At 34.3% G+C, this 27,389-nt stretch overlaps 2 protein-coding genes and 1 pseudogene across 2 annotated transcripts; 1 reads left to right on the forward strand and 2 right to left on the reverse strand.

Annotated features, from left to right (window-relative positions):
- The first annotated feature begins 827 nt into the window (after window positions 1–827).
- GIL1 (glucose-6-phosphate isomerase, putative (DUF641)) lies at window positions 828–3,881 on the forward strand. Its single transcript, XM_016312433.3, has 2 exons — window positions 828–2,005; window positions 2,885–3,881. Exons 1-2 carry the CDS (start codon window positions 1,312–1,314, stop codon window positions 3,658–3,660), a joined length of 1,470 nt encoding a protein of 489 aa, XP_016167919.1. The 5' UTR covers window positions 828–1,311; the 3' UTR covers window positions 3,661–3,881.
- Window positions 3,882–4,139: 258 nt separating this feature from the next.
- Window positions 4,140–8,789, reverse strand: LOC107610436 (mitochondrial uncoupling protein 2). Its single transcript, XM_016312515.3, has 9 exons — window positions 8,497–8,789; window positions 7,239–7,457; window positions 7,075–7,153; window positions 6,369–6,502; window positions 6,154–6,252; window positions 5,941–6,045; window positions 5,432–5,506; window positions 4,899–4,985; window positions 4,140–4,555 (listed from the first exon to the last, which is right to left on the reverse strand). The coding sequence occupies exons 1-9, from the start codon at window positions 8,575–8,577 to the stop codon at window positions 4,532–4,534; spliced, it is 903 nt and encodes a 300-aa protein (XP_016168001.1). The 5' UTR covers window positions 8,578–8,789; the 3' UTR covers window positions 4,140–4,531.
- A 10,620-nt stretch (window positions 8,790–19,409) lies between these two features.
- Window positions 19,410–20,454, reverse strand: LOC148575614 (uncharacterized; annotated as a pseudogene).
- Between the last annotated feature and the right edge of the window lie 6,935 nt (window positions 20,455–27,389).

Here is a 27,389-nt window from a genome sequence, read left to right on the forward strand (position 1 = left end):
TTTGAGAATGTTCTAGATGGTTTCAGAACGTTCTAGAATGTCATAGAAGATCTCGAAATGCTCTAGAAAGTTCTAGAAGATTCTGGAAGGTCATGGAATATTCTAAAAGAGTGTGGATGTAAATAGAAGTATGAATACTAGTATGGAATAATCTAGAAGTGTTTAGAAAATTGTGGTATGATAGATATTTATAATGAAGATTCTAGATGATTAATCTAGACCGTTGATTAGATTTAATCCTAACCATCCATTGAGGAGGTGGATGGCTATAAATAGGGAGTGAGAGTTAGTGTATGAGTCATTTGTAACCAACACTTGAGTAATAAAGTATTCTTTCCAACAAAATTTCCTTCCTCTTGTGTTCTCTTGTGTTCTTAACTTTCTTGCTAAGTATTGAGGGTTAGGTTGACTTGGTCTTAACTCGAGAGGTTGAGTAAGTTTAAGTGCTACCACGATAGCGTTAGAATGTGTCTAAAACCGTGACACATGACAACAATACCGACGACAATAACACTAAAAAGAAAGAAAAAGAAGAAGAGAAAAAAAAAAGTCAACAGTAGATTAGTAATAAAAAAAAAAACTGTGACGGTAAAAATAACAATAAAGAAATGTTTATTGTACAAAAAAAGAAAAGAAGTGCAAAAATTGATTAAAAACTTGGTTAAAGATAAATACTTATACTCCTGGCATTTTTGAATTCTCAATTCCCACATTTTCATGGCAATTATCAATTGTAAGTTACTATTTTTTGTTGTTTAATTAGCTATTTCTAATTCGGAGAACTCTCTGATAGTCTGATGAGATTATGAGAGAACTCTGGTCTCCATAGAGCTGACAGCTTCCTACGTGTCACCACAGATTCTCTGAACTAACCAATCATTCCATCCACACACTCACCAGTCACCAGTGTCACTCGCCACCCACCCACAGCTCCGCCACGGCGCCACCACGTCTCTCTCTCATTTAACTATTCACTAACGTCAACTAACCGCAATTGGTTTAGCTGTTTCTTACATTATTTTATTGCTACCATCCCCAATCATCAATTACCAAACCAAGTAGTAGCGACTAGCAATTCGCAATTTCTCTCTCTCCTTAAATTACGAGGCTCTCTATCTTACTCGTCTTCCTTATCCTGCGCACCCTCCTCGTGCCTTCTCTGACACCTTCTTCCCTCAAATACTCACACACATGACACATGCTCACAACTCACACTATCAATGAACTGAACTCCTACATTCTTCTCCACTCGCTCACTCACTGAGTCAGTATTCCGAGTCACACGCACCAACATTCTTTCTCAACTCTCCAATGACGAGAAAGGTCTCCAACTTCTCCGATCTGATCCAGCGAGTCACTGCGAACTGCCTCCTTCACCCCCTCGCCGCCGGGAGGTACGACGCCGCCGGCGGGGACAAGGAAGACAACTCGTCACCGAGCGAGACCGAGGAAAACAGGTACGAAGAAGAAGGAGAAGAGGAAAGCAGCGACGAAGACGAGGAAGTGTTCGAGGATGAGGAGAATGACGAGGAGTTCTTTGAAGAAGAGAAAATGGTAGGAGCGAGGGTTCTGAAGGTGAAGCAAATGGAATCGATAATGGAAGAGGTTTTCGAAACGGTGTCGTCAATGAAGAGAGCTTACGTTAGCCTCCAGGAGGCACATTCCCCGTGGGACCCGGAGAGGATGAGGGTTGCTGATGTGGCAGTGGTGGCGGAGCTCAGGAAGCTCACAGTGTTGAGGGAGCGGTTCCGCCGGAGCTCCGACGGCGGCGGAAAACAGAGGAGGAAGAGGAGAGGAAACAGAGGCGGTGGTGGTGTGTCGGTGAGGGAGGTGGTGGCGCCGTACGAGGCGGTCGTGGAGGAGCTGAAGAAGGAGGTGAAAGCGAAGGAGGTGGAAGTTAAGAACCTCAGAGAGAAGCTTGAGAGTGCTGTTGCTATCTCTAGTAATGGCAGTGGTGAAAAGAAGCCTGGGAGATCTCAATCTAAGAGAAAATTAGGAATTCAAGGTAAACTAATAATCATGATTCATGAATATTCATTGATCTTGTGTTTGGATTGCTAGAATATTCGGAGAAAAGTTTTGAATCTTATATTGGCTTGAGTTTCAATTTAATTCAATATGTTTAATGTATTAAGTTGATAAATGAATTTCATAGTTTAAGCTAAGGTTTTAGAATATGGCAAATTGTTTTTGATTTACTGTTTGTGCTCATTTTTATCTCCTGCATGAAGTCAACAAACATTTGCACCATTGATTGTGGATCATCGATCATGGTATGGGGTCACGATGGAATCTACTCGATGTATGAGACAAAATGAGGACAAATAATTTCTCGTTGCTTTTGCATTGCACCGGTCCATGGTTTCTAAACTATAAGTTTAAGATTTATCTATATTAAAAATTAATATATTTAGTTTAGCTACATTATGCATGATTTTGAATCTCGAATTAGAGAAAGACATATTCCTGTTGGGTGAAATCATGATCGTAATGTGTAAAGTGTAAACAAAACATGCAGGGAAATAAGTGTCTTTTGTTCAAATTTATTCTTGCACGTGCATTTTGGTTTGGCTTTAGCTTTTGGGGCAAACGTGAATAGATAACGGATCTTGTTATTGTGAAGGCTGTGCAACCATGAGTGTGTTTGCCATTGGAGATGAAGGAAGTGAGTAATAAAAGGGACTTGACACTTCCAGCAATTTCCTTCCCTCATTTTCCCTCCAAAATCAAATGTCGCAAACACACCCATGTGTCTCACATCCACATTATCAGACTACCAATGCACCTAAATCATGATGGTCTCTTGTTCTACCTCCAGTTGAATTTGCCGCTTGATAAATCAAAACTGAAATACAAGTCTTTTTGGTGCAATTCTACATTGCAGCAATTGCAGCAGCTCCTACACCGGAACTCTTTGAAGCAACAATGGCTCAAGTAAGAGATGCATCGAAGTCCTTCACGTCCATGCTGCTTTCTCTCATGCACAATGCACATTGGGACATCACAGCTGCAGTTCGCTCCATTGAAGCAGCCACTGCCTCCACTAACAACTACCATACCTCAACCACCTCCATCGTCTCGGCTCACCATGCCAAGTATGCCCTTGAATCCTACATCTCCAGGAAAATCTTCCAAGGATTCGACCATGAGACCTTCTACATGGACGGCAGCCTCTCTTCCCTGCTCAACCCTGACCAGTTTCGCCGTGATTGCTTCACTCAATATCGGGACATGAAGTCAATGGATCCTGCTGAGCTCCTTGGCATCTTACCGACATGTCACTTCGGAAAGTTCTGCTGCAAGAAGTATCTTGCCATTGTCCATCCCAAGATGGAGGAGTCCTTGTTTGGTAACTTGGAGCAGCACAATCAAGTCCAAGCAGGAAACCATCCTAGGAGTGAGTTCTATAATGTGTTTTTAGGAGTTGCAAAGGCTGTGTGGTTGCTTCACTTGCTAGCATTCTCACTCAACCCTGCACCTAGTCAATTCGAGGCAAGTCGTGGAGCAGAGTTCCATCAGAAGTACATGGACAGTGTAGTGAGGTTTTCAGGTGGGAAGGTGCCTGCTGGCCAAATCGTAGGGTTCCCTGTTAACCCTGGATTCAAGCTTGGTAATGGGTCTGTTATAAAGGCTAGAGTTTATTTGATATCCAGAACGTAATTCTTTTTGGAAATGTATTTGAAGTGGGGTTGATGAGAGTGATTCAAATATTTTGCCTAGCAAGATTACCAAGCTATTGATATAACATGAAACTCCATTTTAGGTTATTGATTTCAAGGTAACTTCGGCTTCCGTATGCACCTTCATAATAGCTTATTTTGAATCTGAGCTTGAAAGTGGTATAGATCCAAGTACAAAAAAGTTAGAACCACTATTAACAAGTTTGATTTTTCGTTTGAAACCTTTTAGCAATGGTTTTTCATTTGTAACTTTAATCATTAATATATGAACACTACAAAGATTCCAGACTTTAGAAAAGTCCCCAATAACCATCTTTATCAGCAATGGCCTAAGTAGAAATTTCGGTACAACAATGAATGTCATTGTTGTCGGCAAGTGTCCCTATAAAAATATTAAAATAGCAAAATAAGTTAAAGTGTTAATACAACCTTTAACCCACTCGTCCATCCAATCTTAGCTTGGCCTCAAAAAAATTGTCCTGTTATTGAATAGAAAAGTCTTGTCCAAAAAAAACATGAATAGAAAAGTAAGTATCGTTCACTATATCAAATTCATATATGGGTACAGTACAGTGTAGATCCCCAAAGAGGGCCAATTCATTGGTTAAGATTTAAGAATAATCGATCCATTGCATCTACAAGGCACAAGTAGGAAACAAAAATAGAGAAATGTAGAATTTCACGGTTTCTTCACTGACAAAGAATATCTGATGCATGAATCAATCCACGTCGCAGATGATTTGTTAAAGCCATCTTTCAGTTGGAACAAATTTGTTGACAATTTGGCAGCAGTCATCCAAGAAAGAACACAAACTGCTTCATGAATCTCATATGATCAACAGTAACTACACTTATCCGCTGAAAAATCTCTTGGCCTGTCAGGTGTATCATCAAATTAAAAGTACATTCCATATTGATATGCAAAGTCATCATATGTTGAATACTATTTCATGATATGTGATGCGGACACACAAAGTGACAAAACACTTAGTGATACCAAAAGCACTATTTTATAATTTCAGGCCATGTATGTAACACTAGAAGCTGAAGCAGAAGTAACAAATTTGCAGAAAAATATTTGTATTACACTTAAACTTTTCAAGATGAACATTTTGTATCCTGTTAAGCTGGACATTTACATTACTAAGTGGGCCGATTTTATATATTAACAATTCAAGATATACTCTCAGCATTGCCATATTAATATGTATATCTTACTTGTTCAAGGGTAAGAAACATAATCACATTCCAGGCTCCTACTCGACCAAAATTAGGAAGGAAACCATTGTAGAAGGCCAAAAATCCCTGCAATAAATTTTTGACGTGAGTTCAAGTTGAGAGAAAATGATAAACTCTGTGCAAGCCTCATGCAACATTTTGATTAAAGCATGCCTCTGAAATGTTTTTACTTTGTCTGAGTTCAGAGCAACAAAGTTCGCAGCAAGCACATGAAGAATTATTTTTCATTGATCAACAATTTGTTACTACCTAATAGCGGCTTTAATTTGCATTAGAAAGTTTGTATCCTGCCCCCATGTCATCTCATATGATTGAATCTTTAACAGGCACAATCATAAAATATTCAGATTTCAGAACAGACAAAATGAGAAGGAAAAAAAACCCATACAAACTAAAAGGAGCTGATTATGACAAAGTGGCAATAAAATTTTCAACTTCCATACCCAGGGTATCAATATCTTAAAGTAACATTCGAACAATGATAAAATCAACAATGGAAGAATTTTACGAACCTCGTTAAATGAAGTCTTGAGAAAGCAGTCAAACGTACTTTTGTAGGTTGAATCGCCCATCATTCTAGATTTCACCTAGGAAAATGTGCAACATCTATAAATCATCAGTTGCTTTAAAAAAACACAAGAATGACAAGATAGCGTTGCTTGGCAAAACAAATAGCTTCCCCAAAATTGTTCAAATGAACATTTCCCTTTGCCATTTACTTGAAACAGTATGAAAATTTTGAACTACCAAAATCCTAATAACTTCACAGGGAACATAAGAATGGAATAGTTTTTCTTTGTTTTCAAAAAAAGAATTGTTTGGATGCATCTTTTTGCCTACATCCAGCACAAAAACATTAGCTTTTGGCTTCGTAAGATCCAGCACCAACATGTTATACCAATAGATCTAAATGGTACCACTTTAAACTTTTTGTTATAATCAGGTTTTTCATTGCTAAGTTCATCTTAAATGAAGCAGTCATTAAAAAGAAGGGAGAGGAAGAGAGGGGCAAGTCACATACCACATCAACTGGAGAACCAATAAAGACAGCAAAAAGACCTGCACCTAAGCCAGCTAAAAGGTGAGTAAATGCACTGTCTGTGAACCCTGGAATTTTCAAAATCGTCTGCATAAGTATAAAAGATCAGGGCAGCATTGCGATTAAATTTTATATATGGTGACAACTTTAAATTATAGAAGAATTCCAATTTAAAATACCCTATAATGTGATTACCATTTTCACTTGATCATAGCTAGCTAGTTCAGCAGCATTTATAATTGCATTCCGTGCTATGTTTGGCCCAAGCCCAGTCCACAAGGCCCCTAATCCTTCCTAATTTAACCAAAAAAAAAAAAGAAAATCGAATATACAGAATCAGACTCAAATAACAAATTTTCAACATAAAACATGGAACAAAGTGAAAAAGGCTCATCAAAAGAAAAACTGACTTGTCTCACTATAGTAGAATAAGCATCCATGGCACCAGAATAACGCTTAGGTACCCCTGGTGGCAACTGGCCTTCAGCTTGAAGTCTAACTTTGACCAGATCAGTTGGATTAGCAACCGTGATTGCCAGAGCACCTATCAAAAGTTCATAACAGTGACCATTAGTCCACAACATAAAATGCAATACAGCACAAACAAATAGTGTAGAGGTACGCATTCTACACACTTTTGATTGAACAAGCAACCAACCTTTTACTTAAAATTTAATTTAAAATTAAAATAGACCATTGGCGTTCAAGCCTTTTGTAAAGAAAACAATCTGATTGTTTTCCTTTTTCAATTCTGTTGAAAACAAATTTTTTAAGGGAAAAAAATTATTGCCTCTCACATTTCCATACTGTCTACTTTAATAATTGAGGAAATCTCCATGATGGTCAGTGACTAAAATTCGTCTCTCAAAATTTGGAAATTCCCAGATAATCCATCACCATTCAACAAAGGGGACATGTTATTTTAAGGATCTTTTAAGTGGTATTCTAAATTGTGAGGAATTTTCTGTGGATTTCCAAATCTTGATGAACTAATTTTTTACTCTCGATTATTTAGTTCTTAATTCAAGACCTTCATCATGCCTTCAATAAATAAATCGAGATTCATTAACAAATGCTATGCAATCTGAAGCAACAAAACTGTTCGGATATACTCACCAGTCAACAGAGCAGCAAGTATCATATGGTACAAAGGAACCTCTCCAACGAATGCACTACCAACAAGAAACGTTTTGACCTGTCCATTTTGTAGTTCATATGTACAACCCATGTTCCTCCAATGACATAGTCTTATTCAATGAAAGGAAGATATTTATACTCACAGGATCATATAACCCAATTCTTAAGCCTCCATACACACATTGGCGATGCATACCAGGAACAATGCCTTTCCACAAAGCTGATATACCCTCTTCTCGAGCAATGGTCTTCATTGTCCCCAGCAGGCCCTTGTACTTAGGTAAACCTACTTCTTCATCAATCCCAACCTTCTTTTGGAGTTGAAGCCTGACCTTAGCTGTGTCCAGAGGAAGAGTACAAAACTGCATGAAACCCAATTACAAAAGAATGATTAGAATTACACAAAAAGGGCATGGACCTAGGGCCTAGCTGCAATTTATATAGCATAATTAGCACAGCATTCATAAGCAAATAAGTTTGAAGTATGATTACCATATTCTAAAATGAATGGTCTAAGTGAACAGATATTCATATGATTTGCAACTTAATTTACTTGATGAATGTAACTAGTTTTAATACCTATTAATTAACTTGCTAGGTTTCCTATGCTCTTTCCTAAATACACATTTATTTTTATTCGTATTCACACATTTAAGTGATTAACTTTATACTGTTCTGTGAATTATAGATCTGGTTATATAACACCCATGGTAATGTAACAACTGCATAAAGGAAACAGTAAAAACAAAAACACAAACAAATGGAAACAAAGTACAAGTTTTGCACTTAAAATTAAAAGTGGGAATGTTCACCAAACAGATCCAAGTATTTACTTGAAGAAAAGCAAGATGCCATTCAGCAACTCCATTTAAGCAATTGAGAGAGAACCACGCTAAACAAGTAGCCAAAAGAAAGGAAAAAATCTAAGATACAATGCACTTTGCTAAGTTACCATTCAAGAGAAGAAAAACAAATTTAAGTTTTAAGCAGGAAATCTTCACTTTACATAACTTCCACACAGACACACGCAAATAACATGAACCCACTCAGTTCCACCACATATTAATCCTCGCTTATCTTCACTTTCTTAGCACTCCAATTTCCCAAATGCGCATGCTAAAACCAAGATTATCAAACTCGAGAGTTCAGCTACACTCATGGCGCCTATGTAGTAAACTTCAATCATAACACTCAACTCTATAAGATCGTACTCATAAACGCAATTTGAGAACCTAAGCTCGTAAGAATTCACGAATCAGCTCAAAAGTTTGATAATGTTAGCTAAATTAACTTAAACACCGTCCAAATCAAACTCTCAACAAAATGAAACCGAAACCAATTAACAGAAAAAAAAATGAAATAATAAAATTGAAGAACTAGAAGTAGAAGAAGGAGTGGTACCTCGGCGAAGCAAGCGGCGAAAGCGCTGCAGAAGAAGGCTTGGGCGAATGAAATCTGGGAAGCGGAATTGGGATCTGACATTGTTGTTGTTGTTGAAAAATGTGAAGTGAAAGAATGCGGTTTTTATTTTAATTAATGTTAACGAAAACAATAAAGATGGGAACTTTTGGGTGAGTGATTAAGAAGGGAGGTAGCATGAAAGCAACCTGTTTTCAATTCAATTCCCGGTCACTTCCTCTCTCATCAGTTTAATGAGCTTTAACCATTTCTCCTCGCACTTCAACCACACTCGCTCAGTCGCTCTCTTTACCATTCAGCTTTAAATTGTAATGTGTATTTTATTTATGTCATAAATTAAAGGTTTAATTACTCTGTTGGTCTCTATAGTTTCACCAAATTTTTAATTAGGTCCTTATACTTTTTTTCCTTTCAATTGGGTCCCTATACTACTTTTAATTTTGTAATCACGTCCTTTTCATGTTAAAAATGATAAAATTAACATAATATTTTTACCAAAATACATGCGATCAAAGATTTAATTAAGTTTTTAATTATAAATATCTTCAATTTGCGAAAAAATATTCAGTTAACTCTAATAATTTTTATACTAGAAAGGACTTAATTACAAAATTAAAGCAGTGTAAGGACCCAATTGAAAGAAAAAAAAGTATAGGGACCTAATTAAAAATTTGGTGAAACTACAGGGACCAACAGAATAATTAAACCTAAATTAAATTATGCACATATATTTTATTTTATTTTATTTTTTATTTTTTACCAAAGATAGGAGACTCGAACCCGCAACCTCTTAATTGAGTATGGAGAGACTATGTCATTTGAGCTATTACTCATTGGCAAATTTGGAAAGATAGGAGACTCGAACCCGCAACCTCTTAATTGAGTATGGGGAGTCTATGCCATTTGAGCTATTACTCATTGGCACATATATTTTATTTTAATTATTAAAGAAAATGAAAATTTTATATCATCAAAATTAAAATGTTTATGATCAATTCTACCCATTAATCCAAATAAATACCTATATCCTTATCTAAAAATTATAATGGCTTCATTTAAATAGGGTTGTTTGTTAACGAAGGGTTAATAGTATTTGTTAACTTCTTTTAAAACAGCAAATTACTAATTAAATTTACTTTAGGGCAGAGGTAATAAAGTCCAGTTTGGGTAAACAACTTAATTAACTTCTTTTTGAAAAAAATAGTTTAAACAATAAATAGTTATATTAAAATGAGCTTATAAACAAGTTATTTTGTATTTGAGTTTTTAGTTCTAAAAATACTTATTTTATAAAAATGTGATAAAGAGAAGCCATTTTTTTTAACTTCTCTATAAGCTCCTAAATAACTTTTTAGAAAGCTACAATTTAGTTTTGAAAATTGTACCTGACATTAATACTACTACTTTTCATAAGTCAAAAGCTCAAAAAAGTTATTTTTAAAACTTCCCAAACGAACCCTAAGTATGATAAGTAACCTACAAATTAGGACAAAAATGTTTAGCACTAATCAAATTCTAATTTCATTTTCGGAAGAATAACACTTTTTGCGGCAAAAATCACGATGATACATATTAAAAAAACACTACTAATTGTTAGGGCTGCAAATGAATCGAATTGGATATAACCTAAAATTCTATTCGATCTGCACTATACTTATCGGATCGGATCGGATATGATATTCGCATTTTTTAAGTCGGGTCAGGTATCGGGTGTATTCGCATAATTAAAAAAAAAACTGTTTTAAGGTCCTATTTGACTGTTTTTATAAAGAAATTTTAAAAAATCTTTTTTTTTCACCTGTTTAAACTTATTTACTCTTAAAATATTATTAATAAAAATTTCTTTAAATAACAAAAAAAATTACTAATAACACAAGATCTAATTTTAATTATTTTAAATTGAAGTACAACATAAAATAATTAAAAACATATCATAAAATTTATAAAACAACCCATTAAAATTCATAAAAATCACTTGGTGAAATAACATACTAAATCAGCAATTCAGCATATTGAAACAAGTGAGAATAATTAAAAAATAGCAAGTAAAAAAATTAATAAAATATGTTAAAATAATTTAAAAGAAGCAATGTAAATTATTATATACCAATACAAGCACTAGTAAATACTTAAGATGGTTGATGAGGTTGTATTCCACTTTAAACTTTAGAATTTCTAACACTAGTAACTTCAAAAAAACTATATTCAATTCAATAACAATAAAATATGTCCTAGTATGTCAATGGTTTAAAATAAAAGACAAAAACGAATAATAAAATATATATAAATAAATCAATTCATTATATACCTAAATGAACAGCAACATCAGATTTCAACCAATTTTGAGTGTAAAATTGCAAATTAAAACTTTATAGTGGTGAAACTCAAACAACTGTGATAAGGGTAAAAAACACGACTTCACGTACTAAAAATTGACTTAAATATCACAGTAGAAACAGAAATAACTAATACATCTCTAGCCATGCAAAAGAGAACACAACCCACTTATAATATTACTATTAGTAAGCACTTATTTATTAGTTATTCTAATTTCTAAACAAATAAACAATCTTACAATTAAATAAATCATACCAGTTTACAATTAAATAAATCATATCACTGCAAAAGTTTATTGGGTTCATTAATAACATTGATGCCATGGTTACAAACTCTCAGTAACACTACTCGACCAATATAAATTTTATCTTTTAATTTAGATAATTTTTTCTGGGTGATCTTCCTCGTATTTTACAAAATTTATTACACAATAACACAATAATTTTGATACTTTAATTTATAAGGATTTGTATATAAATAATATTTAATTATTTTAATATTTTATTATTTAAAAATTAAAATTAAATTATCTGATGAGTTGAAAATGAAAGAAACGTGGTTTGACATACATTTTAATTTAATTATTAAAAAAATAAAAATTTATATCATCAACATATAAAAACTTTCATTTTTACTGTGTATACTAAAAAATAATGAAACAAAAACAACAATAATAAAAGAACAAAATAGAAATATAAGTTAGACCAATTAAGATTTTAAGCAAGTCATTTTTGTAATTATTCATCGGAAATATTGTATGGCTAAGTTAATTTTTAGATTTTGTTCACCAACTTAACACTACCTAATATTTCCTTAGGAGTAATTTTGATCGCTACTATATGTCTATATTATCAATTTTGTTAAAATTAATTTAAAAAAAATTTAACCAACATAAATAACTTTATTTGAAAATCAACTATAATATAATCAATTATGATTATGATCAATTCTACCCGTTAATCAAATACATATATCCTTACCTAAAAATTCTAACGGTTTCATTTAAATAGGATTGTTTGTTAGCGAAGGATTAATATTTAATAGTATTTGTTAACTTCTTTTAAAACAACAAATTACTAAATTTACTTTAGAGCAAAGCTAATAAGTATGATAAATAACGGGAGAAATTAGGACAAAAATGTTTAGCACCAATTAAATTTTAATTTCATTTCTAGAAGTAGAAGAACACTTTTTGCGGCAAAAATCATGGCGACACATATGGAAAGAAAAAAAAAACTACTAAGCGCCCCTAATTTTTTGAGATTTTGAAAAAAAATAATCTCAAATTTTATATTAGGAAAGCCCTTATGTATATGATCAAAAATTTCGTAAGAATATTTAAATAATTATTTAAAAAGTACATAAACAAATTGGAGTAAAATTCAATTCCTATATTTTTAAGTATTTTTTGTTATTGACAAAAAACTATAAATAAAAAAATTTATTTGACATAAAATTATAAAATTTAAGGATAAAAATGTCTTAGTCTTTTAATCATAATTTATAAAAAAAAAATTCAAAATTTAATTTTTAAAGCACTTATTGAAAATATATATTTAATATAAAAAATAGAGAATATTTTTATCAATTTTTTCAAAAATTGAGAACAATTTTGGTAGTTTAACAACAAAATCGAATGTAATGCAGTGTTTAAGTAAACTAGTAGTATCGTGCAAGGTGTAAATTTCTGTATTTAAACGAGTTGAAAATTTCTGTATTTAAATGAAAGATAAATTGTGCAATTAGATATTATTGATGAGAATGATAATATTTTTGTACTGTCCATGAAGGATGTTGAAATTTCAAAGTGCATATCATCTATTTGTGACTTGTGAATTTACTAGATAGGTGTGCTATGTCTAGCTAGGTTCATAATGCATGTCGTTGCTGGACCATTTGAGGTACATTAAGGAACATTTTGAAAGTTGAATTTCTGTGACGATGAGAGAGAAAAAATACAAGATGTGGGTGATGACGTTTTTTTTCTGTCATTTGGAGTGTTTGGCTTGAAAGAAATTAAAGGGTCTTTTAAAAGAGAGTTTAAGAATTATGAAAAATGGAGTGATACTAATTCTAATAATTATTGATGAAAATATCAAAGATTGACATAAAAATTGACTATGTATTTTATATTTTATTTGTATTATTGTATTTTATTTGTTCAATCAAATTGTGTTGAGCTTTTTTATTTAAAAAAAAATGAGCGGTGTATAATTTTTCTTATACATGATAATATTAAAATTAATAAAAAGTTATCGTAGTGCAGTTCCAATGAAATATAATTATGCAGAAGTAAAATAAATGATAAATTCATTTTATGAAAAATTAGAAGAAGGAGGATATGGTATTAGATACAAAGCAAGTTTACATGATGGTCGTCAAGTGGCAGTAAAAATACTTAAGGAGCCAAAAGAAAATGTGGAAGAATTTGTAAACGAGGTTGTTATTGTTAGTAAAATATCTCATGTGAACACTGTTTCACTTTTGAAATTTTGTTATCAAATAAATAAACAGACACTCATTTATGAATTCAAGTCTAATGGTTCTTTGGATAAATTTACACATAAGCAGTATCTTTTCATCTCATTTCTAATTTAGATTGGGCATACTATATCATATCACAATTACTGTTGCTCGAGTATTGAATTTGTCATGACCCGAACCAAGCCATGACTGACGCTCAAGAGACAAGTCCCTCAGCAAGCCAAACGACCAAATTTTCAGAAAAACTGACAGAATCTCCTCTGTTTCTAGGACCTTACCAACATAAATATTAACTCCCTGTATTAATAATAAACCTCCATTTCCAAGACAACAACAACAACATACTCCCAATTATATCCACAACCAATTATATCCAAAATACACATCATATATATATATCAAGTTGATAACTAGAGTATATAGTTAAAACCATAAGTCTTACATAACCAAATCATAATCACTATCTAAACAGTTCAATATTCAAAATAACATAACCCACACGAGGATCCTGCCTGTGACATATGGAGCATTGACATAATCTAGATTTTTGAGCAAAGGTTCCATTACATAATTACTTAGCCCTTGGAAAGAAGAAGGGCTCACCAAAATGACAAAGATCTACTGAGGGGCAGGTGGAATGGAACCTGGAATGACTCCTGTATCTGAAAAACATGGGAATATAATAGGGTGAGTTTTGCAACTCAGTGAGCAAACATTACATCTATAACCCACACGAGACAATACAGAGTTTACCTTGAAAATTATATTTCTTTTCAGAGATGAGAAATTCATATTAATTAATTATACAAACATTAGATAAATAGTTAAGCGGATGAACTGAAATGGGAGTTCTCATTCCAGAAGTCAAATCAAATCAAATATTACACACCTAGGGCGGCTCCACCTCTAAGGGTAGCCCTTTCCTCTAGTGTGCCCGTACGGTATAACAGATCCAACGTGTGGCCTACACGTTAGGCTAGCAACGCCCCTGCTAGCTGAGGTCTGAGCCAGATGCATCTAGGTTAACGTCATAACCGCCGTTAACTACGGTTTTCTAGTCAGAGTCTCCCAAACCAATCCAAACCAAATCACTTATAAAAAAATCTCTAGTGCTTATAACATACTACTAAATTCCATAGCAAATCAATATATATAGGATTGCATACTAAAATTTAATTAAAATTTACATAAGGTCAAATAAGAAAACATTTATACTTTACAAAATATATAAATATCGTCTCGTGTGTATTTTTATAAAATTATAAGTTTCACAAATCAATATTTATTTTCAAAAATTCAGAAATCACAATAATAAAATATTTTCAAACTCCAAAATTAATGATTCAACATAGATATTGATAATAATATATTTAAAAACAATTATAGATATAATATCCACTCACAACTTGATTTCAAGGAACCAGAAGCAACTCTGAGCGCGTCAACGAGCTACCAAATGATGTCCAATAATTCTACAACTCTAGAAATATGACAATAATGATATTTGTGAGCTACTAATATTGTCAATTAACATAATCTTACTCACATTGACAAAAGCCCCAAATTTTCTAACCCTAATAACCCTAATTCGGATTTATACATACCCATAAATATAGAGATGACAAAAAATTGGGAATATAGCTAATTACTGAGTCAAAGAGTTACCTTGAAGCTTCAATAATAACCGAAACTCAAAAGTTGAATACTTTCTTCACTAAGTAGGTTGAAGCTCCATGATTTAGGGTTGTGATAAAAGAAATTTGAATGAATAAAATAGAGAAGAGAAGGAGAAGGAATTAAGATGAAAGAAGTGGATTTAATGATAGTGTGTGATTGCAAAAAGAAGAGATGAGAAGATGGGAGAGATGAATGAGAAAGAAGGGAAGAGGAGAAGAGGGTTTTAGGTTTTGTTGGAAGGAAATAAAAGAAAGTGAAAGAAGGAAAGGGGGGGGAGGGGACGGGAGTCTTCGACAGATGGGGGGGAGAAGGGAAAAAAAAATTAAGTGGGGGCATGTGCCCCCACGTGCTTTCCATCCCTTTTTTTTTTTTTTTTTCTCTCTCTTCGGTTATAACATTCTCTCCCCCTTAAGAAATTCGGTCCCCGAATTTTGAATTCATATACGGTGATAAGTGTGATAGTTACCTTCAGACTCAAACAAATACGGATATTTGTCGCGCATAGCGTCCTCCACTTCCCAAGTTGCTTCTTCTATTGAATGATTCTTCCAAACAACTTTCACAGATGCTATCTCTTTAGAACGTAGTTTCTTTACTTGGCGATCAACTATAGCCACCGGTTCCTCTTCAAATGATAAATCTTCCTTTAGCTCTATGGCTTGTGGTGCAAGCACATGAGATGGGTCGGGAAGATATTTGCGCAACATTGATACATGAAAGACTGGATGAATCATAGACAACTCAGGCGGCAATGCCAAGCGGTAAGCAACTGCACCTATTCTGTCCAGTATCTCAAATGGACCAATGTATCGAGGACTAAGCTTGCCTCTTTTTCCAAACCTCATCACTCCCTTCATAGGCGACACTCTCAGAAATACCTGATCACCCACTGAAAACTCTAAGTTACGCCTTCTGTTATCAACATAAGCCTTCTGCCTACTCTGAGCTGCTAATAAACGTTCTCTTATTATGCGAACCTTCTCAACCGCATCTTGTACCCAATTTGGCCCCAAAAGCTTAACCTCACCAACCTCAAACCACCCAATAGGTGACCTGCATCTTCTCCCATAAAGAGCCTCAAATGGTGCCATTTGAATGCTGGCTTGATAACTATTATTATAAGAGAACTCGATCAAAGGTAGATAGCTGTCCCAATTCCCACCAAAATCTAGAACACAACACCTTAACATGTCTTCCAATATCTGGATCGTCCTCTCTGATTGCCCATCGGTTTGAGGGTGAAAAGCTGTGCTAAGATCTAGACGAGTTCCTAACGCTTTTTGAAAAGATTTCCAAAAATGAGAGGTGAACTGGGGCCCTCGATCTGAAATAATGGACACTGGAATTCCATGTAGCTTAACTATCTCATCAACATAAAGTTGAGCATACCGAGCTGCACTGAAAGTTGTTTTCACCGGAAGAAAGTGAGCTGACTTCGTCATTCTATCCACAATTACCCAAATTGAATCAAAACCTTTAAAACTACGAGGTAAACCTGTTACAAAATCCATTGTAATCCTTTCCCACTTCCATTCAGGTATCTCAATCTGTTGTAATAACCCAGCAGGTCTTTGATGTTCAGCTTTAACTTGTTGGCAAGTTAAGCAATGAGAAACAAAAACTCCTATGTCTTTCTTCATGCCTTCCCACCAAAACAATTGTTTCAAATCTTGATACATCTTATTGGAGCCTGGATGAACGGTATACTTAGAATTGTGAGCCTCCTCCAAAATAGCTTTCTTCAAGTCGGGGTTATCTGGCACACATAAGCGTTGACCACAACGCAAAACATCTTGATCAAGAGAAAAGTCTGAGTTCCTCCCATTGCGAACATCTTTCATAAGCTTTCTTAGTTTCGGATCATCACCTTGTGCAACCTTGATCTGTTCTATTAGGGAAGATTGAGCTCGAACATGTGCTAAGAAAACTCCTGATTCTCCAAGGTCAAATTGAATTCCACCGGCCTCCAATTGATGGACTTCTTCAACAATTGGTCTCCTTCCAAGAGTGATATGGGCCAAGCTACCCATAGATTTTCTACTGAGGGCATCTGCTACAACATTTGCCTTTCCAGGATGATACAAAATGGTACAATCGTAATCTTTTAGCAACTCCATCCATCTCCGTTGCCTCAAATTTAAATCCTTCTGTTGAAATATATACTTCAAACTCTTGTGATCCGTATAGATCTCACAGGTCTCACCATAAAGGTAGTGTCTCCAAATCTTTAAAGCAAAGACAACCGCTGCCATTTCCAGGTCATGAGTTGGATAATTCTGCTCATGCTTCTTGAGTTGTCGCGAGGCATAGGCGATAACGCGGCCATGCTGCATTAATACACAGCCGAGTCCTATCCGAGATGCATCGCAAAAGACTGAGAATCCCCCAGACCCAGAAGGTAAAACAAGAACTGGTGCTGAGGTTAGACAAGCCTTAAGTGTCTGAAAACTTTCCTCACAAGCTTCTGACCATTGAAACTTCACATTCTTCTGAGTTAACTTGGTTAATGGTGCCGAAATTCTCGAGAAGTCCTTGATGAATCGCCGATAGTAACCGGCCAACCCTAGAAAGCTACGAATTTCTGTCACTGTAGTAGGCCTTGGCCACTTCTGAACGGCTTCAACCTTCTTTGGATCCACCATGATTCCATCTTTTGATACCACATGCCCCAAGAATGTCACTTGATCAAGCCAAAACTCACATTTAGAAAACTTAGCATACAGCTTGTGATCCCTTAAGGTTTGTAACACAATCCTCAAATGATACTCATGCTCCGCAGCACTTTTCGAATACACCAAGATGTCATCAATGAAGACGATAACAAAACGATCTAAGAAAGGTTTGAAAACTCGGTTCATCAGATCCATGAAAGCTGCAGGCGCATTTGTCAGACCAAAGGACATTACTAAGAACTCATAGTGGCCATAGCGAGTACGAAAAGCAGTTTTCGGAATGTCTTCCTCTTTTATCTTCAATTGATGGTACCCTGAACGCAAGTCGATTTTTGAGAAACAGGTAGCTCCTTGAAGTTGATCGAACAAATCATCAATCCTTGGCAATGGATACTTGTTGCGAACAGTTATCTTATTGAGCTGACGATAATCCACACATAGTCGCATCGTTCCATCCTTCTTCTTTACGAATAAAACAGGAGCTCCCCATGGAGAAGTGCTAGGACGAATGAATCCTTTCTCTAGCATGTCTTCCAATTGAACTTTTAATTCTCGTAACTCAGTTGGAGCCATACGATAGGGAGGAATGGACACAGGTTGGACTCCCGGAGCCAATTCTATGGAAAACTCAACTTCACGGTCAGGCGGCATTCCCGGTAGCTCATCAGGGAACACGTCAGGGAATTCTCTAACAATCGGAACCTGATCAAGACTAGGCACTTCGGCATCAACATCTCTAACAACTGCCAGAAATCCTTGGTTTCCCTTATCCATCAATTGCATAGCACTCATAGATGAGATGATGCTAGCTAAAGTGGGACAGTCATCACCCTTAAAAACAAAAGGTGAGATACCCGGTATGTCAAACTTCACAGTTTTGGAGTAACAGCCCACATCAGCATGACAAGCTGCTAACCAATCCATGCCTAAGATGACATCAATATCTTCCATTGGTTCTAAAAGGATCAAATCAGCTAAGGTTTCAACGGTATTAATTCTAACAACACAAGACCGAAATACGACTCGAACCATCGTGGATACTCCAAGTGGAGTGCCAACATGAAATGGGTGGGATAACAGTTCAGGTTGTTTATCGAAACGAGATGAAAGATGTGGAGATACATATGAATAATGAGAACCGGTATCAAATAACACTCGAGCATCTAAAGAACAAACTTGTAAAGTACCTGCCACCACAGCATTAGAAGCTTGAGCATCTTGACGTGTTAAAGCATACACACGTGTCTGACCTCTTCCTCTTTGGCTCCCTCCTCTGTTATAAGTCTGACCCCTGCCACCTGCTCCTCTGCCACTAGGACCAGAAGAATTTCCAATAGACATAGTTGAAGATGATGGCATTGGTGTTGTAGGACGTGCAATACCTGGAGCAAAGCCTCCTCTAGGATTTGGACAATCCCTCCTAAGATGACCAGATTGACCACAACCAAAACATGCACCAGTAGCCTTGAAACATATACCGGAATGGTAACTCCCACACTGAAGACAATAGGGCTGAGCTGGCCTTGTCTGATTTGTACCCTGTGCACTAGATTGAGAGGTGCTCTTAACAAAAGGTCTGGGATTCGAAACACTCATGGGAGCAGATCCAGAAGAAGCAACCCCACCAAAAGATGCTTGAGGACGAGCTCGATACCCCGAATAAATTTGTACCCTGTGCACTAGATTGAGAGGTGCTCTTAACAAAAGGTCTGGGATTCGAAACACTCATGGGAGCAGATCCAGAAGAAGCAACCCCACCAAAAGATGCTTGAGGACGAGCTCGATACCCCGAATAACCTTGCTGATTAGTTTGACCATGATGAGACTGAAATCCTCCTAAACTAGATCCACCAGAAAATTGTCCCTTCATCTTGGGCTTCTTACCAACATCCTTAAAAGCATTTCTCTCCGCTATCCCAGCTTCAATTCCATAGGCAGAGTTTAGCACATCCTTAAAAGACATGCGTCCGACTTCAGGCATAAGAGTAGTGAACATAGGTTCTGCCAATCCACGAACGAAACGACGAACTTTCATCTCTTCTGAATTCACCAAGTATGGAGCACTCTTAGAAAGTCTAGTAAACTCCTTAGCATACTCAGTCACTGTCATATTCTCTTGCCTTAATCTTTCAAAGGCAATTGCATCTTCTGCTTGCTTATTAGCTGGATAAAATCGAGCAAGAAACTCTTCAGTAAACTCTTCCCAAGAAGGAGGAGGAAGTCCAGCTGCTTCTTTGCTCTCAAGAAGAGACTCATACCAATATCTTGCTGAACCACGCAAATTGTAGGATACTAACTCAACAGCCCATTCTTTGGTGCACTTGAGAGCTCGAATAGCTTTCTTTGCATCCTCTAGATATTGTTGTGGATCTTCATCCAATGAATCTCCATTGAAAGTGGACGAATTCAACTTCAAATACTTTTCAATTGGCGGCTCTTGATCCCCAAACAATTGATGAACCCTATGAGGCTGAGGATTTGGCGCATTAGGAAGTCTCGCTTCACCCCTATTTTGATTTGTTAGAACCTGTAACACCGCATTAAGAGTTTGATTCATTCCCCTCAATTCAGCTGCTAAGTCCGGTTGAGCCTCTCTTACTGCGGGGTTCTCTTGAACTCTCTCGCGGGGTATCTCTCCTTCGCGCCTATCAGCTATCCTTTGGCTCCTTGGCCTTTGTCGAAGTGCTCCAAGTGGCGGAGAAACTGCCCTATTGGATTCAGCAGTATCAGGAGCATTAACAGCTCCACCACGTCTTTTCTTAGGTGGCATCTTCCACCTATTGAGTAAATAAAGCGATTGGATAACCAACGACATATGTATATGGATTTCAAAGTTAATAGAACAGATAGAAAGAATTATGAGACCAAAAGATTGAGGACGACTTCCTATAGGCCTCTAGTAACATCACACCTTGTGAAAATGGGCCGGCTTCCATTTGCACAATTGTGATCTTACTAAAGGACACTTGCTCCATATTACACAGGAAAACCTAAGGCTCTGATACCACTTTGTCATGACCCGAACCAAGCCATGACTGACGCTCAAGAGACAAGTCCCTCAGCAAGCCAAACGACCAAATTTTCAGAAAAACTGACAGAATCTCCTCTGTTTCTAGGACCTTACCAACATAAATATTAACTCCCTGTATTAATAATAAACCTCCATTTCCAAGACAACAACAACAACATACTCCCAATTATATCCACAACCAATTATATCCAAAATACACATCATATATATATATCAAGTTGATAACTAGAGTATATAGTTAAAACCATAAGTCTTACATAACCAAATCATAATCACTATCTAAACAGTTCAATATTCAAAATAACATAACCCACACGAGGATCCTGCCTGTGACATATGGAGCATTGACATAATCTAGATTTTTGAGCAAAGGTTCCATTACATAATTACTTAGCCCTTGGAAAGAAGAAGGGCTCACCAAAATGACAAAGATCTACTGAGGGGCAGGTGGAATGGAACCTGGAATGACTCCTGTATCTGAAAAACATGGGAATATAATAGGGTGAGTTTTGCAACTCAGTGAGCAAACATTACATCTATAACCCACACGAGACAATACAGAGTTTACCTTGAAAATTATATTTCTTTTCAGAGATGAGAAATTCATATTAATTAATTATACAAACATTAGATAAATAGTTAAGCGGATGAACTGAAATGGGAGTTCTCATTCCAGAAGTCAAATCAAATCAAATATTACACACCTAGGGCGGCTCCACCTCTAAGGGTAGCCCTTTCCTCTAGTGTGCCCGTACGGTATAACAGATCCAACGTGTGGCCTACACGTTAGGCTAGCAACGCCCCTGCTAGCTGAGGTCTGAGCCAGATGCATCTAGGTTAACGTCATAACCGCCGTTAACTACGGTTTTCTAGTCAGAGTCTCCCAAACCAATCCAAACCAAATCACTTATAAAAAAATCTCTAGTGCTTATAACATACTACTAAATTCCATAGCAAATCAATATATATAGGATTGCATACTAAAATTTAATTAAAATTTACATAAGGTCAAATAAGAAAACATTTATACTTTACAAAATATATAAATATCGTCTCGTGTGTATTTTTATAAAATTATAAGTTTCACAAATCAATATTTATTTTCAAAAATTCAGAAATCACAATAATAAAATATTTTCAAACTCCAAAATTAATGATTCAACATAGATATTGATAATAATATATTTAAAAACAATTATAGATATAATATCCACTCACAACTTGATTTCAAGGAACCAGAAGCAACTCTGAGCGCGTCAACGAGCTACCAAATGATGTCCAATAATTCTACAACTCTAGAAATATGACAATAATGATATTTGTGAGCTACTAATATTGTCAATTAACATAATCTTACTCACATTGACAAAAGCCCCAAATTTTCTAACCCTAATAACCCTAATTCGGATTTATACATACCCATAAATATAGAGATGACAAAAAATTGGGAATATAGCTAATTACTGAGTCAAAGAGTTACCTTGAAGCTTCAATAATAACCGAAACTCAAAAGTTGAATACTTTCTTCACTAAGTAGGTTGAAGCTCCATGATTTAGGGTTGTGATAAAAGAAATTTGAATGAATAAAATAGAGAAGAGAAGGAGAAGGAATTAAGATGAAAGAAGTGGATTTAATGATAGTGTGTGATTGCAAAAAGAAGAGATGAGAAGATGGGAGAGATGAATGAGAAAGAAGGGAAGAGGAGAAGAGGGTTTTAGGTTTTGTTGGAAGGAAATAAAAGAAAGTGAAAGAAGGAAAGGGGGGGGAGGGGACGGGAGTCTTCGACAGATGGGGGGGAGAAGGGAAAAAAAAATTAAGTGGGGGCATGTGCCCCCACGTGCTTTCCATCCCTTTTTTTTTTTTTTTTTTCTCTCTCTTCGGTTATAACAGAATTACTTATATCGAGAATGTAATACAAGAATTGTGCATCTTGATATCAAATCCTAAAATATTTTTCTTGATGAAAACTTTTGTCCACAAATTGTAGATTTTAGATTAGCTAAAATATACAAAAAAAAAAAAAAAGTATTGTGTCTTTGTTGGGGACAAGAGGGACTACAGGTTATATTGCACCAGAAATATTTAGTCAAATGTATGGTGGAATTTTTCACAAATCGGACATGTACAGTTATGGAATACTAATTCTTGAAATGATTGAAAAAAAAAAGGAACTATGATACTGAAAAGTCTCATAGCAGAGAATTGTACTTTACTGATTGGATTTATAGAAATTTTAAGGAAAGTAATATTCATACAAGGAGTTTGGTATCAGGAAAAGAAGAAAATGATACAATAATAAATATTACATTAGTGAACTTATGGTGCATCTAAATAAATCCATCAAATTGACCATTCATATGTAAAGTGGTAGAAATATTAGGAGTACTTCAATCAATACCTTATCCTTAAAAGCCTCTCATGTGTCTTCTCCTTAAAAGTATGTGTTTATAATTGAACAGCTCTAAAAGTCTTTTCTTAGGATTCAAATATATCTCTTTAAAGAAAATATTTTTTCGTTTAATTTGAATGTTATTTTAGTGGTTATTATTTTGTTTACTTTTTTTTATATTGATGAATGTTAATTTTAGCTATATTACTGAGCTAATTATTGTTTCTTGTTATTACTTGCGGAGTTAATTGTTTCTTGTTCTATTCCTTAGTTTGCTTAACTAATTGTTTCTTGTTATTATCAATTATGGTTTCTCACAGAATTATTTTGATCGGTAAGTTGATGAGCTAATAATAAGTTACTGCAACTCCAGTGAGATAAAATTACACAGAAGTAAAACAAATGACAAACTCATTTCATGAAAAATTAGGACAAGGAGGATATGGTATTCTACACAAAGTAAGTTTAAATGATGGTCTTCAAGTTACAGTAAAAGTACTTAAGGAGTTAAAAGAAAATGTGAAAGAATCTGTAAATGAGGTTGTTATTGTTAGTAGAACATCTCATGTGAGCATTGTTTTACTTTCGAAATTTTGTTATGAAATGAATAAATAGGCACTCATTTATGAATTCATATTTAATAGTTCTTTGGATAAATTCACATATAAGCAGGGATCTTACCATCTCGTTTCTAATATAGATTGGAGCACACTATCAATATGAGATCACAATTAGCGTTGCTCGAAGATTAGACTACTTACATCGAAGATGTAATATGAGAACTTTGTATCTTAATATCAAACCCCAAAATATTCTTCTTGATGAGATTTTTTGCCCAAAAATTGGAGATTTTGGATTAGCTAAAATATACAAAAAAAAAAATGAAAATATTGAATCTAGATTGGGTACAAGAAGGACTCCAGGTTATATTGCACGAGAAGTGTTTAGTCGAATGTATGGTGGAGTTTCTCACAAATCGGACATGTACAATTATAGAATGCTAATACTTGGAATTATTGGAGAAGAAAAGAATTATGTAACTGAAAAATCTCATCGCAGAGAATTGTACTTTTCTGATTGGATTTATAGGGATTTTGAGGAAAGTAATATTCATAAAAGGAGTTTGGTATTAGGAGAAGAAGAAAATGATACAATAATAAAGATTACATTGGTAAGTTTATGGTGCATTCAAATAAATCCATCAAATTGATTATCAATGTGTAAAGTGGTAGAAATGTTAGAAGGACCACTTCAATTAGTACTTTGTCCTCTAAAGCCTGTCATGTCTTTCCCTACAAGACCTCTCTTACAGTATTCAACTGCATTTCATAATTGTGTATATGAAAAAAGATTTAACAGCTGAAGAACTGGATGGTTAGGTTCTCCTAATTAGAAAGTTTGCGTTTATAATTTAACAGGTCTAGAAGTCTTTTCTTAAGATATGAATATATCTGTTTAAAGATTTTTTTTTTCGTTTAATCTAAATGTTATTTTAGTGGTTATTATCTTTTTAATGTTTTTTATATTGATGGGTGTTAATTTTTGTTACATTATCGAGCAAATTTTTATTTCTTGTTATTGTTTGGTGACTTAATTTTTTCTTGTGCTATTCCTTAGTTTGCTTGACTAATTTTCTTTTTGTTATTGTTAATCATTGTTTCTCACGAAATTATTTCGATCAACAAGTTGAAGAGCTAATAAAAAATTGTGGTACTGCAATTCCAGTGTGATAAAATTACGCAAAAGTAAAACAAATGACAAACTCATTTCTTGAAAAATTAGAACAAAGAGGATATGATATTGTATACAAAGCAAGTTTAAATGATGGTTGTTAAGTGGCAATAAAGGTTCTTAAGTAGTCAAAAGGACATGTGGAAGAATTTGTAAACAAGATTGTTATTGTTAGTAGAACATCTCAGATAAACATTATTTCAGTTTCGTGATTTTGTTATGAAATGAATAAACAGACACTCATTTATGAATTCATGTCTAATGGTTCTTTGGATAAATTCACACATAAGCAGGGATCTTCCCATCTCATTTCTAATTTAGATTGGGGCACACTATATCATATCATAATTAGTGTTGTTCGGAAATTAGACTACTTACATCAAAGATGTAATACGAGTATTCTGCATCTTGATATCTAACCCTAAAATTTCTTCTTGATGAGAACTTTTGTCCAAAAATTACAAATGTTGGATAAGCTAAAATATACAAAAAGAATGAAAGTATTGTGTCTATGTTGAGTACAATAGGGACTCCGGGTTGTATTGCACGAAAAATGTTTAGTCGAATGTATGGTGAATTTTTTTACAAATCAGATGTGTACAGTTATGGAATGCTTATTCTTGAAATGATTGGAGGAGAAAAGAATTGTGATACTGAAAAATCTCATAGCAGTAAATTGTACTTTTCTAATTGGATTTATCAGAATTTTGAGAAAAGTAATATTCATACAAGGAGTTTGTATTAGGAGAACAAGAAAATGATATAATAATAAAGATTACATTGGTGAGTTTACGATGCATCCAAATAAATCAATCAAATTGACCATCAATGTATAAAGTTGTAGAAATGTTAAAAGGACCACTTCAATCAGTACTTTATCCTCTATAATCTGTCATGTCTTCACCTACAAGACTTCTCTAACAGTATTCAGATGCATCTCATAGTTGTGTATATGAGACAAATTCAACAACTGAAGAACTGAATGGTTAGGCTCACCTAAGCAAAAAGTATGTGTTTATAATTTAACAACTCTAAAAGTCTTTTCTTTAAATTCAAATATATCTCTTTAAAGAAATATTTTTCTTATTTAGTTTGGATATTATTTTAGTGGTTATTATTTTTTTAGTTTTTTTATATTAATAAATGTTAATTTTAGCTATATTACTGAGCTAATTATTATTTCTTGTTATTGCTTGTTGAGTTAATTATTTCATGTGCTATTCCCTAGTTTGCTTAACCAATTGTTTCTTGTTATTGCCAATTATTGTTGTTCACAGAATTGTTTTGATCGGCAAGTTAAGGAACTAATAAAAAGTTATGGTACTGCAACTCCAGCGAGATATAAGTATGCAAAAGTAAAACAAATGACAAATTCATTTCATGAAAAATAAGCACAAGAAGAATATGGTATTATATACAAAGCAAGTTTAAATGATGATCGTCAAGTGGTAGTAAAAGTACTTAAGGAGTCAAAAGGAAGTGTGAAAAAAATTGTAAACAAGGTTGTTATTATTTGTAGAACATCTCATGTGAACATTATTAAACTTTCGGAATTTTGTTATGAAAAAATAACCAAGCACTTATTTATAAATTCATGTCTAATAGTTCTTTGGATAAATTCATACATAAGTAGGAATTTTTCCATCTCATTTCTAATTTAGATTGGGACACACTATCACTACAAGAAAAATTACTTTTAGTGGCCATTTATTTTACTTTTAGCGACAATAAAAATAGCCGCTAATACATTTACCGGCAATTAGATATTAGCCGTCTTATGCTTTGTCGCTAAAAGGTTTTAGCGGCAATTATAACATTTGCCGGTAAAGACCATTTTAATGGCCGCAAAAAGTATATAACTTTTAGCGGCCATTTTCTTGGCAATTTATATGGCCACCAAAAGTAATTTTAAGATTGTAATATTTTTTACTTTTAGTTGCCATTACTATTGCCGCTAAAATCTTAAAACTTTTTTAATTACACTCAGGCCTAGTTTGGGAAAATAACTTAATTAAGCTACTTTTGAAAAAATAACTTAAGCAATAAATGACTATATTAAAAGTAACTTATAAATAAGTTATTTTGTGTTTGGATTTTTAGTTTTAAAAATGCTTATTTATAAAAATGTGATAAAAAGTAGTAGTATTATGAGAGAAGTTATTTTTTTTAACTTCTCTGTAAGCTCCTAAATAGCTTCTTAGAAAGCTGCAATTTTGTTTTGAAAATTGCACCAGACATTAATACTACTACTTTTCATAAGTCAAAAGCTCAAAAAAGTTACTTTTGAAACTTCCCAAACGGGCCCTCACTCTTTTAGAAATAACAACTTATCATTTTTTTAAAGTTTCAAATTATTTTTTCTAATAATTATTATTATTGTACATAATATAAATATACTAAAATTAATTACTACAAAATGAAATATTTATTAAATTCAAAATATGAGTAAATAGCCAAAATCGTCCCTGAAAGATACCCCGATCTCCATTTTGGTCCTCGAAAGATAAAGTTAATTAAAATCGTCCCTGAAAGATACACAATTGGTCACGTTAG

This window comes from Arachis ipaensis, chromosome B1 (genome assembly GCF_059453495.1).
Source record: "Arachis ipaensis isolate K30076 ecotype BB chromosome B1, ASM5945349v1, whole genome shotgun sequence".
Taxonomy (NCBI): Eukaryota; Viridiplantae; Streptophyta; class Magnoliopsida; order Fabales; family Fabaceae; genus Arachis; species Arachis ipaensis.

Bases quoted from the DNA above. Each gene is read 5' to 3' on its own strand.
- LOC107610436 (XM_016312515.3), bottom strand. From the start codon at position 8,577: ATGTCAGATCCCAATTCCGCTTCCCAGATTTCATTCGCCCAAGCCTTC. The intron at 6,503-7,074 runs GTGAGTATATCC...AACTTTTGATAG, and splicing joins ACTTGCTGCTCTGTTGACTG to GTGCTCTGGCAATCACGGTT. The intron at 4,556-4,898 runs GTAAGATATACA...TACACCTGACAG, and splicing joins TGTTTCTTACCCTTGAACAA to GCCAAGAGATTTTTCAGCGG.
- GIL1 (XM_016312433.3), top strand. From the start codon at position 1,312: ATGACGAGAAAGGTCTCCAACTTCTCCGATCTGATCCAGCGAGTCACT. The intron at 2,006-2,884 runs GTAAACTAATAA...TCTACATTGCAG, and splicing joins GAGAAAATTAGGAATTCAAG to CAATTGCAGCAGCTCCTACA.